Below are 12,207 nucleotides of genomic sequence, written 5' to 3' on the forward strand. Positions count from 1 at the left end.
GTAGAAAAAAATAAAAAAAAACCAAAGCCAAACATTTGTATGAACTGGGAATTGGTTTTTAATAAGCTTAATAGTAGAGAATATGTTCTAGACATTAGAGCTGTAGAATTCTGGGAGTGATTTAATAGAACAGGCCCAGTAGATAGCAAAGGCCAATACCTAATAAAGTAAAAGGCCTTGTCTGTGGGGCGTTGGGAAGATACTTACAGAAATGCTATATTGTGCAAAACCAAACTGGATGGTCTCCATAGGAGTTGTAAAAGTTTCATACAGTAAAAGACTCTCCTCATGGGACTTTCTGCTCCCTAGCAGGAGTGTCACAGGGAGTTCCTGTAGGATATCTGACCCCTTGATGTACCAATGCTTGCACTTTTTGGGGGGGGGGTTGGTTTTTCGAGATAGGGTTTCTCAGTGTACCCTTGGCTGTTCTGGACTCACTTTGTAGACCAGGCTGGCACTTTTAAATGATAATGCCTCCTTATACCTGAGGCTTTTGGCAGCTACAGGGCAGTGTCACAACATGCTCAATGACAATAGTTAGAGAGGGCCACCTCCCTGTGTGCCTTTTCATCTCTCATTTTAGTAACTCTGCTGTCACTGCTTCTGAGCAAAAGTGATTAAATAAACAAAGTACTCACTGCAGTCTGGCAGCCAGGGCTCAAATCCTGTGGAGTAGAGAAAGCACTGTACAGCCGTCAAAGCTCTGACAACTGATCAAACTGGCCAGAGGATGTTTCTTTGAGTGGGTATTGGGGCGGGAGGAAGACTTGCTCTGCTTTGGGACATTTACTGTGTTGACTTCTGGGTCTGAGCATCTGGTTCTGTTTCTAGACAGAAGGGAACCCACTCTCCCCGCTGCTGAGTGAGCACTTCTCAACAGATCAAGGTTCTAACACTCTGTGGAAGCCCTAGTTGACGGCAATAAAACAGTGCTGGCCCCACAGTCAAAGCTTCCCAAGAGAGCGGGCCACCTAGTGCTTTTCTACACAGGGTCCCCTGTGCTTTAACTCTCAAGTCTTTAACTAGTGCTTAAAAGTAAAGAGTATGTAGTCAGGAGATGTCCAGGAAGGAGGGAAGATGTGTTTTAGTCTGGGGCTGAAATAGTAGCGCATTACAAATGACAGACGTGAGAAACACTAGCAGAGTGTTAAGAGTGAGGGCGTGAAACTGCTTTAAACTTACATGCAGTCAGAAGAGTAAGCCGACTAAGAAAGATATTTCCATCCACTTTTGCTGGTAATGTTAGTAATTATGTTAATGCAGTCTGTGAAGAATGCTGTTCTCGGGCGAGCAAAATGGCTCGATAGTGGCACATGCCACTAAACCTGAACACCTGAGTTCACTTCCTGCAGTCCATGTGGTAGAGGGGAACCAGCTCCTGCCAATGGTCCTCTGATCTATCCCCCTGACCCTCCAAGTTGTGGTACAGGTGTGCCTCACTCGTGAGTGCATGCACGCACACGCTAAACCAACAATTTTAATGCCATTCTTTATTATTATTATTATTATTATTATTATTATTATTATTATTATTATTATTATTATTATAGCATGGTCTCACTATGTAGCCCTGGCTGCCCTGGAGTATGCTACCATACTAGCCCTTCACTGCCATCCTGATACCCACTTAGACGTGGAGTTTGTTCAGTGAGTTTCTGCGTTTGCCTTTTTTGGCCATGGCTAACAGAAGGCTGGCGATTGGGCATCTGATGCCCCAGCTGGACATGCAGGACTTTGTAGGCACAGCTGAGTCTTTGTTTCCCACCACTGTTTTCAAGAGAAAGTGTTCATGGCACTGGTACCACGGTTCATCAGGTGAAGGTGCTAGCTGCCAGACTGATGACTTGAATGTGAGCCCCAGGACCCACAGGGACATGCTGGAAGGAGAGACCTGACACTCGAAAGCTGTCTGCATGCACATGTTCCCGATAATTAAATAACTGTCAAAAAGTAAGAAGCCATTTCACTAGTGGGTAGCCCGCAATCGTTTGCTGTAGCCTGTTCACTTGGGACCAGCACAGAAGCTCTCTCAGGGTCTCAAGCATTGTCTTTTGCATTATTTGACGGTTTGGGGTTTTCAGTTGCTTCTGAACGCAGCCATTAGCATTAACAAAAGTATAGGTTTGGGCTCTGCTCGGGACCTTACACAAGGACGGTTTCAGCTCTCTTTGTGAAACTGGTGAACCGGTGCCATCCTTGATTGGATCCTTCCCCCTCTTTGCTAGACTACATCATTGTCCGCTGCTGGTGTCGGTGCTAAAGTGAGCCGGTTACTTTCTTGGAGATAGCGTCTGTTAAGGAAATACGCCCGAAACTAAAAACAAGGCGATCTCTTAAGACATTCCCTTTCCTCTGTCCACCACAGTGGAGTCCACCCCTCCTGAGTGCATGCCTGTGGGCTAGTCATGAAGCTGTTTGCTTTGTGGCTTGCCTGCTGTCCACTGGGGAGCCCCTGCCCCTTTCATTTTCATTCTTCTCTGACTACAGTGCTTTTGAACACAGAATCCCCCATCTTCCCACCACCCAAACTCCACATTCCAACGCCGTGATCTCATGGTACCAGGCGTGTCTCCCCTGCCATGCCGTCAGACCGCCTGCTGGCTCTTGCTGAGGAAAGGACTGCAACGTAAACTCAGCGCCAGAGAGCAGGGCGCTTTCTGTATATTTTTAAGACCAAGGATCCAGATCCCATTTAGAGGCCGTGTTTGTTTAATAGCTCCTTGAAAACTGAACAAAATACTTGTTGTTGCTCTCACTTCTTGGTAACACCATTCCGTCTGCGCGCATGTGCAGAATCTCAGAAACCGGGATGGGAAGACGCCTTAGCCCAGGCTGAGTCCGTTCCCACTGCTCGCCAGGCCTCTTTCCCACAGTCACTCTTCTCGTGCTCCCCTCGTCCAGTCTTCTCAGGAGTTTATTTTCTCCCGTTCTCCTGGGGCACAGTTTCTGAGTTTGAGCATAGGGGAATTTGTATGGAATTCTGCATAATCTCTTTTTTTCCAGTTTATCATTCCTGGTCTCCCTTTCTATTACCATAAACAGCAGGTCTTCTTCCTGGTCAAATACTTCTGGATGGTATTTTCGCTTCCATCTATTAAGTTTGTTTTTCTGCTTTGCTTTTCTCCTTCATCAATCAACCCTGATGCCCATTAATCATTTTTCAGTGCCCTGGAAACCCTTTGCTTATCCCCATATCAGAGCTATGTAAGGTCCCTGGGTGCTGAGGAAGCCTCTCTAATATGTGTTCTTTTCCCTCTCCCTCCTTCCATTCAGCCACTCCTCCCTTCTGTCCCCTCTGTCTCTCTGTCCCCATTCTTCCCGTCTCTCTTTCCACTTCTCCCAGTGTCTTCCCTTTCCCCCTCTTCGCCTCCTTCAATTCTCAACTGGAAAACATTTTTTAAAGCTTTTTGTAAATTATGGTTTGAAGAGCTCATTGAAGGGGTACGTGTGTGAGAACAGGGGATGGGATCGTGAGTGGTTTGGTTATATTTGTTCATGGTTACTTGAATGACATTTTTCATATCCTCAGAGCTACAAATCTTTTGGACCCCCTCCTGACTGCTTGGATCAGATTCAAAGCTGGACTGTGGAGATAGGATGTAACATTCTATTTTGGCACTGTCATCCTATTAGCAGAGAAAAAACACAAGTTGTATTTGTAGAATTTGGAGTTCTTGGAGAAAGAGGAGAGAAACACTTAAGTAGCCTTGACACTTATTTAAAGTAGATTAGCCTATTATTAGGTAAGAAGATACAGCTGTGACAGGCTGTGTAGCTTCTCATGTTGGAGAGTCTCATGCCATAAAGGCCTTCATTCTGCCTCAAACTGTCTCATGCCAGGTTCTAACCAGAATCCTCACACTCTTGTGTGACAGAGATGCCATCTCAGAACAAGAAGAAACGGCCCTTTCACACAAAATAATCAAATATTCATAAAAAGAAAATCAAGTGCCTGCCTTCCAGCTGATGTAAAACAAACAAAAACAAAAGCACCCCAAATGCATGCAGACCAAAATTTGAGTGATAAGTAAGGCAGTAAAGTTCATGCATACAATTTATATAAATATGCATATGTGTGTGCATATCCATGTGTGCATGCACATGTCTTCAGGATAATTTATATTAATATGCATATATGAGTGTGCATGCATTTGTCTTTAGGGCCTTGTCATATTAAAAGATTTCTGCTATGACACAACAGTCTATAGTCACATGCTTTATTCTTATTTGATTACTAAAGAACTTTCCTTCCTTCATCAAAAGATAACAGGAAGAAACAAGCACACAGTCTGTTAAATATATTTCCTCTATGTGTAATTAGCTATAGCATCTAGAACATATACAAGTTCTTAAGTAATAAAGACAACTCATCTAAATAAAGCACAGAATAGCTTAAACAGGCTATTTACAATAGAAGTAAAACTAGGCAATAATAAAAGAATCTCAACTTCTTTAAAAGCAAAGGAGATGAAGTTAAGCTGCAGTGAGACTCTACCTGTGTCTGTTCTGTTAGCTAAAAGACGAGGGCAAACAGTACCAAGTACTCAGGGATCTGAGCCACAGGGACTGTTGTAGAGAGCAGATGTTATAAACTTGGGAGCAGACCACCAGGCTCTAGGGTGGCAGAAGATGCCTGTGTATACAGTCCACCCCTACACTAGAGTAACTTGACAAGTGCCTCACAAAGATCTATGTAACCATCTTGCAAATGTTTAGACCTACAGAAATATGACAAAAGTATTTTACGAAAAACAATAAAGTCTTAATCAGTGATGCTGAGCAGAACCTGGTACCTAGTTGCATTAGCTATTTTCCTCTTGGTTGATATGACAGCATCATCAAGGCAACTTGAAGAAGACAGTTTATTTTTGTTTACTGCCCCATAGGGCTAAGAGTCCATCATGGTGGGAGGGCATAGCAGCAAGCAGCAGGAACAGGGGAGAGGGCTGAGATCATGCCTCAGCCACAAGCACAAAGCAGAGAGAACAAGCTAAGTGGGGCAAGGCTGTGTGATCTCAAAGCCCACCCCCAGTGATGTACTTCCTCCTCATAAACCTTCTGCGACCAGCTGGGACCCAAGTGATCAACTACTGTACTAGCATATGTGAGGCTTTCTCATTCAAATCACCACAGAGATAGAGCTACTTTGCAAAAATAGGAAAGAACTAAGTAACAGGAGATTTTAGCCTAAGGTATAGCCTTCATTTTTTTTTTCAACTACAAAAAGTGAAGTCACTCAACAAACCCTAAGGTTCATTTAATCTCTAATGGGATGAAGTCTACATGCACAAGCATTGTGGTGCCCATGAGGACCAAAGCCAAGCTTTTCCTCTTGGTAACTGCTGTCCATTTACCTCGTTTCTGGCACATTCTGCTTACGATTATACTGCTGCTTTGTACCTCATCTTTGTGTAAATACTGCCTCCATCTTCAACCAGACTGCTCTCTTTTGGCCCAGCAGACCTTTTCTTAAGTGTCTTCGTGGTCGTACACTTGGGGAGTAGGAGAAAGTATTTTTAATGCCCTTTTGCTCCAACAGTATCCAGCATAGTGATTTACACAGAGTACACACAAAACAGTGCACGGACATGACCATCTGGCTGCGATTTGTACAAGTAAGACTATACCGTAATAGGCACATAGAACTCATGGACGCTGCCTCCAAAGCAACTGTGTTTGTTTGTTTGTTTTTTTTTTTTCCTTGTTGCAGAAAGACAGTGGGGAGCGAGTGTTTTCTGGCATCCAGCCTACAGGAATCCCCCACCTGGGAAATTACTTTGGAGCCATCGAGAGCTGGGTGAAGTTACAGGAGGAGTATGACACGGTGCTGTACAGCATCGTGGACCTGCACTCCATCACTGTCCCCCAGGACCCCGCCATCCTCCAGCAGAGCATCCTGGACATGACAGCTGTTCTCCTCGCCTGTGGTATAAACCCAGAGAAAAGTATCCTCTTCCAGCAGTCTCAGGTGAGTGCCTCAGACCAGAGCCCAGAAGACTTGGGCTTTCACGTTGTTTGAAGCTTCTGTCACAGTCTCATTTTAATTGTTCAAGGATGACTTCACCTAATGCGGTGTTTTCAGTTTGATGTTTACTCGCATTCATACCATGAAGTCTTCTTCTATTTCAGTACTGGTTTCTTTTTCAGCTTTTTCCTACTATGTTGTATAGTCTCTTTCATCCACCCCCAACGTGATGTTGCACTAGTGCTTTGAACCCTGGGATTGTTTTTCTGTGCTGGATTACATTCAGCCCAATGGCCTGCCACTGCTGACTAAACTCACTGTGATCAGGAGTGAATTTTTTGACCAATGATTTTTTTTTTTATAATTCCAGTGGTAGTTTATTAAGTATTGAATTTGTATAATTTCCATTGTTCATTCTTTGGACAATAGCATTTGAAAGGACTTGAAGGAACAAGCCAGGAAATAAGACAAAGTCTTAATGTCTTGTGTATAAGCCAAGAAAGTTTTCAGAAAGCCAAGATAAACAAAGCCAAAATGTTTGACTCATACCTTCACGATGGATGAGTCAGTGTGTCCTTAGACAGGAAGAGATCCTGGCCCAGAGACAGAGCAGTTGGGAGACAAGCTAGCAAAGAAGACAAGAACTCTTGCTGGGTCACACCCTCACTGTGTATCGGCTTCAACCTGCAGCAAAGCCACAGTCGTGGGATCCCCTGTCTTGATTACACACTTCTACTGAATGTAAATTCTAATATATGGTTCTTATTAATGCAGGCCTTACTGTAATGAGTCTCACAGAGGAGCCAGCTGAAAGCACGAAATAGGAATCGTGGAATGTTTGCCTCATATGCTCAGAGTCCTGAGCTGAATCCCCAGCATGGCCAAACACACAATTGTGTGCGCGTGCACACACACACACACACATGCACGCATGCATGCACGCACACATGCTCGCACATATTAACAGAAGAATACCTCTCAAAAACAAAGTCTTCAATATAAGCTTGTCACCATGCATGTGTGAAATAATGTCATCATTAAAAGGATCATGCAGGCAACTTACCTAGATTTTTTTTTCTTTTTTTACAGTCAATTGGAAGCTTTTACTTACAACTTTTCAAGTTTAACGTTGGACAGATCTAGAACATTTACCTATATTGGGCCAGTGTGGACTTCTCAGTAATTGCTATGCATTCAGTAGCTTTTGCTTTTTAAAAAGCAGCAATAAATCAGCTGCATCTTCTGCATGCCTGTTCATCAAATACTTGTACACATTTATTTTGTGCCATCTTTACTCCATAATCTTACTTTTAAAAAAAAGTATTTATTTTTATTTTATGTATGTGTATAGGTGTTTTATCTGCATGGGTGTCTGTGCACTGTGTGCATGCAGTACCTATGGAGGCCAGAAGAGGGGGATGGATCCCCCGAAACTAGAGTTACAGATGGTGTGAGCTGCCATGTGGGTGCTGGGAACAGATCCTGGTCCCCTGCACAGCAGACAATGCTCTTTCCCACTGAGCCATCGCCCCTGCCCCAGTTCTGCTTTCTTCAGCATGCTGGCCCCCAGTCCTCTCACCCTGTCAACCATCCTGCTTTGGAAACATTCCCCTTTATTCCGGAGGACTGTGATGCCAGCTTATTCCAGGCCTGTGCCCGCCTCTGACACTGCAGTGCTGCTCCTCCGCAAGCCACTTTCTGAGTCACCTAATGCATTTTTCAAAGCACGTCAGCTTCACTCCATCCAAGCTGGTTTTCATACAGGCTCTTCTTTGATCCTTATTTGATGTTATTTCTAAAAACTGCATTCTCAGCCACAAGTTCCAATTTCCATATTTCTTAGAGGTGACTATGTCTAATCTCTCCCAAAGTAACTGCTTGCCAGGTTGCTTTTTGAAGTAATCTTTAAATTAAAGGCTATTTAATTGAACAATTCTACTTTCAGCTCGTTTCTCCAAGGGTAACTACCACACGATAATATTTTCACTCACATTAGCATATTATAAATATTTCTTTCTCTGTAACAGACTTTTGATAGTGGCCTCTATAAAGCTTATAAAATGTGTAATAATTGAGATAACTTCTTTATCCTGTAACACTTAAGAATGAGGAACCCACAGTGTAATTGTGGGTGCACTGTCTCATAAGTGAGGAATACGAGTGCTCACCTTTTCTGTGATGCTTCCGCAGGGGGCTAGCATTGCGGGCCAGGCAAAGGTAGGTGATGAGAGTGGGGTCTGCCTGACGCAGCCTCCAGCCTCTAACGGCCACATTTCTTTGCTGCCTTGACTTCTGCTTTGTTTTGATCACAGTTCTTTGTGGGGGTATGGGGGCATTCTATATGATCTCCTTTAGGTGCCTCCACACTGTTTTCCAAGATGGCTGTGCTTTCTACCCCCTCCACTCTCTTTCATGAGTTTCCTTTTCCCAAGTTCCGCCAAAATATATGATCTTTTGACTTTTTAGCAGTAGCAATTAGAGGGATGTGGCGTAACCAACCTATGGGGTCTAAAATGAGTATGAGGAACACAATGACAGGAGAGCACATTCTGTTGGGTCTGTGAGAAGAGTGTGAAGTCGTGTTTCCACACTGGTGGGGTGGGGCTTACCTGTCTCTGCCTGCTGACCCCCCCCATCAACCCCCCCCCCCCCCCCCCGTGTACTCTTTCCTCAGGAGCAGCAGGCAGAGGGCCAATGGGAAACTCATGTTAGGCTGTTGGCCCTCATCTCACAGAATGGCAGGCATCACCTGGGTGCAGCCGCAGGCATCTTCTACTGGGTACAAACAGAGCCTCCTGCCTGCCCTCAGGCTATGCTGTTGCTCAGTGAGGCCTTGGAGGGCAGCAGGTTAGCCTTTCTGTCACACTAAAACAGTGGCATAGACTTAACTTCAGTTCATTGTGTTTGGTGATCTGGTTGACTTTCACCAACAACTTTCGGAAGTACATACTGAAAAAAAATTTTTAATTTTAGAAATTTTGATAAATCAATTCCTAATATAGGAGACAGGTAACTCACATATCATTTATCTATGTTGTTGTTGTTACTGTTGTTCCTTCCTTTATTTTGGCAGTTTTGTGGTGTATAAGATTTGGCTGATAACTATGACCATATAGTGAAGGAAGAGGTCCCCCCTCGGTCTTAGACATAGGGGAGGGGAAGAGGTAAAATAGGTAAAAGCTGGAGGGAGGGAGGAAAGGGAGAATACAAGTGCTAGGATAACAATTGAGTTGTAATCTGAATAAACTAATAAAATTAAAATTAAAAAAAAGATTTGGCTGATAAATGTAGAACAGAAAGAATATAAATTTATTAAATAATTATCAAGATTTGGCATTTAAAATAATACTCCCACATAATTATTTACAAATAGAATTAGTAGTTTTTGAAATTGTGAGTTACATAAGAGTATTTTTTTCTACCATATAATATGTTTGTGGGTATAGACATTGGGTGATGATTTTCCCATGTGCCCTGGTTTTACATTAGAAAAAGCCCTAGTAATCATTTTAAATGGGGAAGGAACTTGGCTGTGTTATAATGCTGATTTTACCAATAATTTTCATCTGCAATCCTTTGCATTCTTTCTCAGCAGCCTGACTGGAACAGTTTAGGCATATTGAAGATTTTCTCCATTATTTTCTTTTTCTTCCTCTCCCACTGGCCTGTACTCACAGAGCTTCCCCTAAATATGTTTGCCATATGTGGAGAGTTTTCAGACCTTCTCGTCTGAAAGTGTATGCGTGTGTATGTGCACATGAATAAGTTCACAAGCGCATGTTGTGCCAGAGAAGGGTGGGGTGGAAGGAGAGCGCCTGTCTATGTGTGTGTTTGGCAGGGCTTTCCCTCTCAAAGCCAAAGTCATTGTCTTTTGTTTTTGGCAGACCTGAGCACAGGTCCGATCTGAGTCCCGCAGATGTCTGTGAGGTAGATTTCCCCATCTCTCCCTGTCACTTTCCCCGAAATATAATCACCCTACAGATGGAAGATAAAAAATAAAAAAAAGGAAGACTTAGCCTTCAGCACTGGCTGCCAGCAGAGGTCAGAACAAAAGGAGGGTTTGGAGTATCAAATATCAAGTTACTGAGGGTCCAGAGCAGTCCAGAAAAAATCAGGGGAGCAGGATGGAATCTGAAGCTTTGGAATGTAGCTTTTTTCTCTAATTAGGGTTATGTTTTGTTTCCCAGGAAACTAAAATCAATAATAGTAATAAATTAAAGGGTGCTATGGGGGAATCAGTTTCTGAATGCAGGCCAAAGGACCTGACTAGATGGGTCTGGGTCCAGGAGATTCACAGAACAGTTATACCTGACTCCTCTCTACCCTGGGAGGCAGAAAGGCAGATCCTAAAGTGAGCCAGGGTCCACACAGGCTCTGTGTATGCTGGTGCTCTCGCAAGTGCAGTTGGGTATGTATTTATGATTATCGAGCTCACCAAGTTGTTAGCTACCTACAAGGAGCGCCATGCTCAGCTTGTAACAGAGAAGGAACAAACCACCTGTGCAGATGGATGACTGGACTTTGTGGAGGTATTTGTAGAACTAGCAATACCTCTAGAGTTCTGGGGGAGCTAAGGCTCTGAGTGGCCTATGGAGTAAGCCGTAAGTTGAAGAAAGGATTAGATAGGCGGGCTCTGCATGTGTTTTCCTCTCCACACAGTCCCACCTGTACCACAGTGCTCCTTCCTGGCCTCCATTCCATCTGGGTACTCTGTGAGTGGATGAGAAGGAACAGGACCGTAGTGTGACTGCCTGTGCCTTCATAGTGTGACTGCCTGTGCCTTCATAGTGTGACTGCCTGTGCCTTCATAGTGTGACTGACTGTGCCTTCAGGAAGCAGTCTAGCCTCACACCCAGAACAAGTGTGGAAAAGTACAGGCACTTTTATTGTCCTGAGTGTCACTGTCATCTCTTCTCATTTGTGGCATAATTGACAAATAACTTCCCCCCCCCCCCCGAAACCTTTAGTGTCTACTGTAGGGGCTTAAAGAAAATGATGTCACATTTGGCAAAAGATAACTTTCCATCGCCAGCCACTGTGGGCCTGCTGTCGCCCACAGACTTCTTGGTGCCGCAAAGATTTTGTATAAGGTGGATCAACAGATGGCCATCCAGCTAATGGCTGTCTCTTTTTAGTCTTCTTTGATAAAATATTTTCAGAAACTTACTGCTTACTTTTTCCTTTGTGAGGAATATTTTGGATATTCAACACTGTTAGATAATAGAGAAATATTCCAACCAGTCAGAGAAGTATGAAGATGAATGGATGTCTTTTGAAATATTAACTTCTTTCATATAAGTTTTGATTTTCAAAATAAAACATTGCAAATATAGCAGAAACTTTTTTGCACACTCAAATTCCGTCCCATGCTCTGCCTCCCTAGAGGCAACCCCTATATCTCTTTGGTATTTATCATCCCCACATATGTGCTTATATTTTTTTATTGCATGTGATATGGCCATAAATAATCTGTATTATTTCTTTGCACATCTTCAAACTATGTAAATGGTATCCTGCTGCACATCTTTCTGCATCTGTTATTCTGTTTCTTATTTCATTTCTGAGATATGTTCATTTTTTTAATTGCTGTACAGTGTTCTGGCTCCATCACAGTTTATTTACCCATTCCATTAGCAAGACCATGTAGATATCCCCCCCAAATTTTACTACAAATAACAATACTGTGGACCTGCTTGAAAATGCCCTTTGTATACTTAAGGGTTTTTTTTTTTTTTTTCCCCGTTTCTGTTTTATTTTGGTTTTGTCTTTTTAAAATATTTGTTTGCTTGTTTGTTTGCATGGGAGGTGGACCATGCGCACACCGTGACCTGCACGTGGAAGTCAGGGACAGCTAGCAGGAGCTGGTTCTCTCCTTTACCACGTGGCTCCTAGGAATCCAAATCAGTAGTCAAGCTTGGTGGCCAGCACCATAGCTCTAAGCCCCCTGGCTGGCCCTCAGGAGTGTTTCCTAAGAGTGTAGAGCTAGGGTGGAGTCCTGAGGAGGTATGCGCATGCGCCTTCCCAGCTGCCAATGGGCTCAGCTGCATTCCCACCCCAGGCGCCCTTCACTGTTTTCTGTGCTCAGCAACATGAGTGTTGTTAGGTGTTTTCCTTTTTCCGTGATAAACTATGCTGTCTTGTTGTAATTTGGATTTCTGGTTGAGCTTAAACATTTGTTTTTCTTAACCCCTCTGTTCTTATGTGGCTTTGTTTTTGTTTGTTTTGTTTTGTTTTTTTTTCCC

At 43.4% G+C, this 12,207-nt stretch overlaps 1 protein-coding gene across 1 annotated transcript in view; it reads left to right on the top strand.

Moving 5' to 3' along the window:
• Wars2 (tryptophanyl tRNA synthetase 2, mitochondrial) overlaps nucleotides 1-12,207 on the top strand; it is a 77,686-nt gene that overhangs the window by 45,752 nt on the left and 19,727 nt on the right. The window contains 1 exon segment of the mRNA XM_051165993.1: nucleotides 5,711-5,968. Coding sequence (XP_051021950.1) covers nucleotides 5,711-5,968 — 258 coding nt within the window.

Source organism: Acomys russatus, chromosome 23 (assembly GCF_903995435.1).
Source record: "Acomys russatus chromosome 23, mAcoRus1.1, whole genome shotgun sequence".
NCBI classification, from domain to species: domain Eukaryota; kingdom Metazoa; phylum Chordata; class Mammalia; order Rodentia; family Muridae; genus Acomys; species Acomys russatus.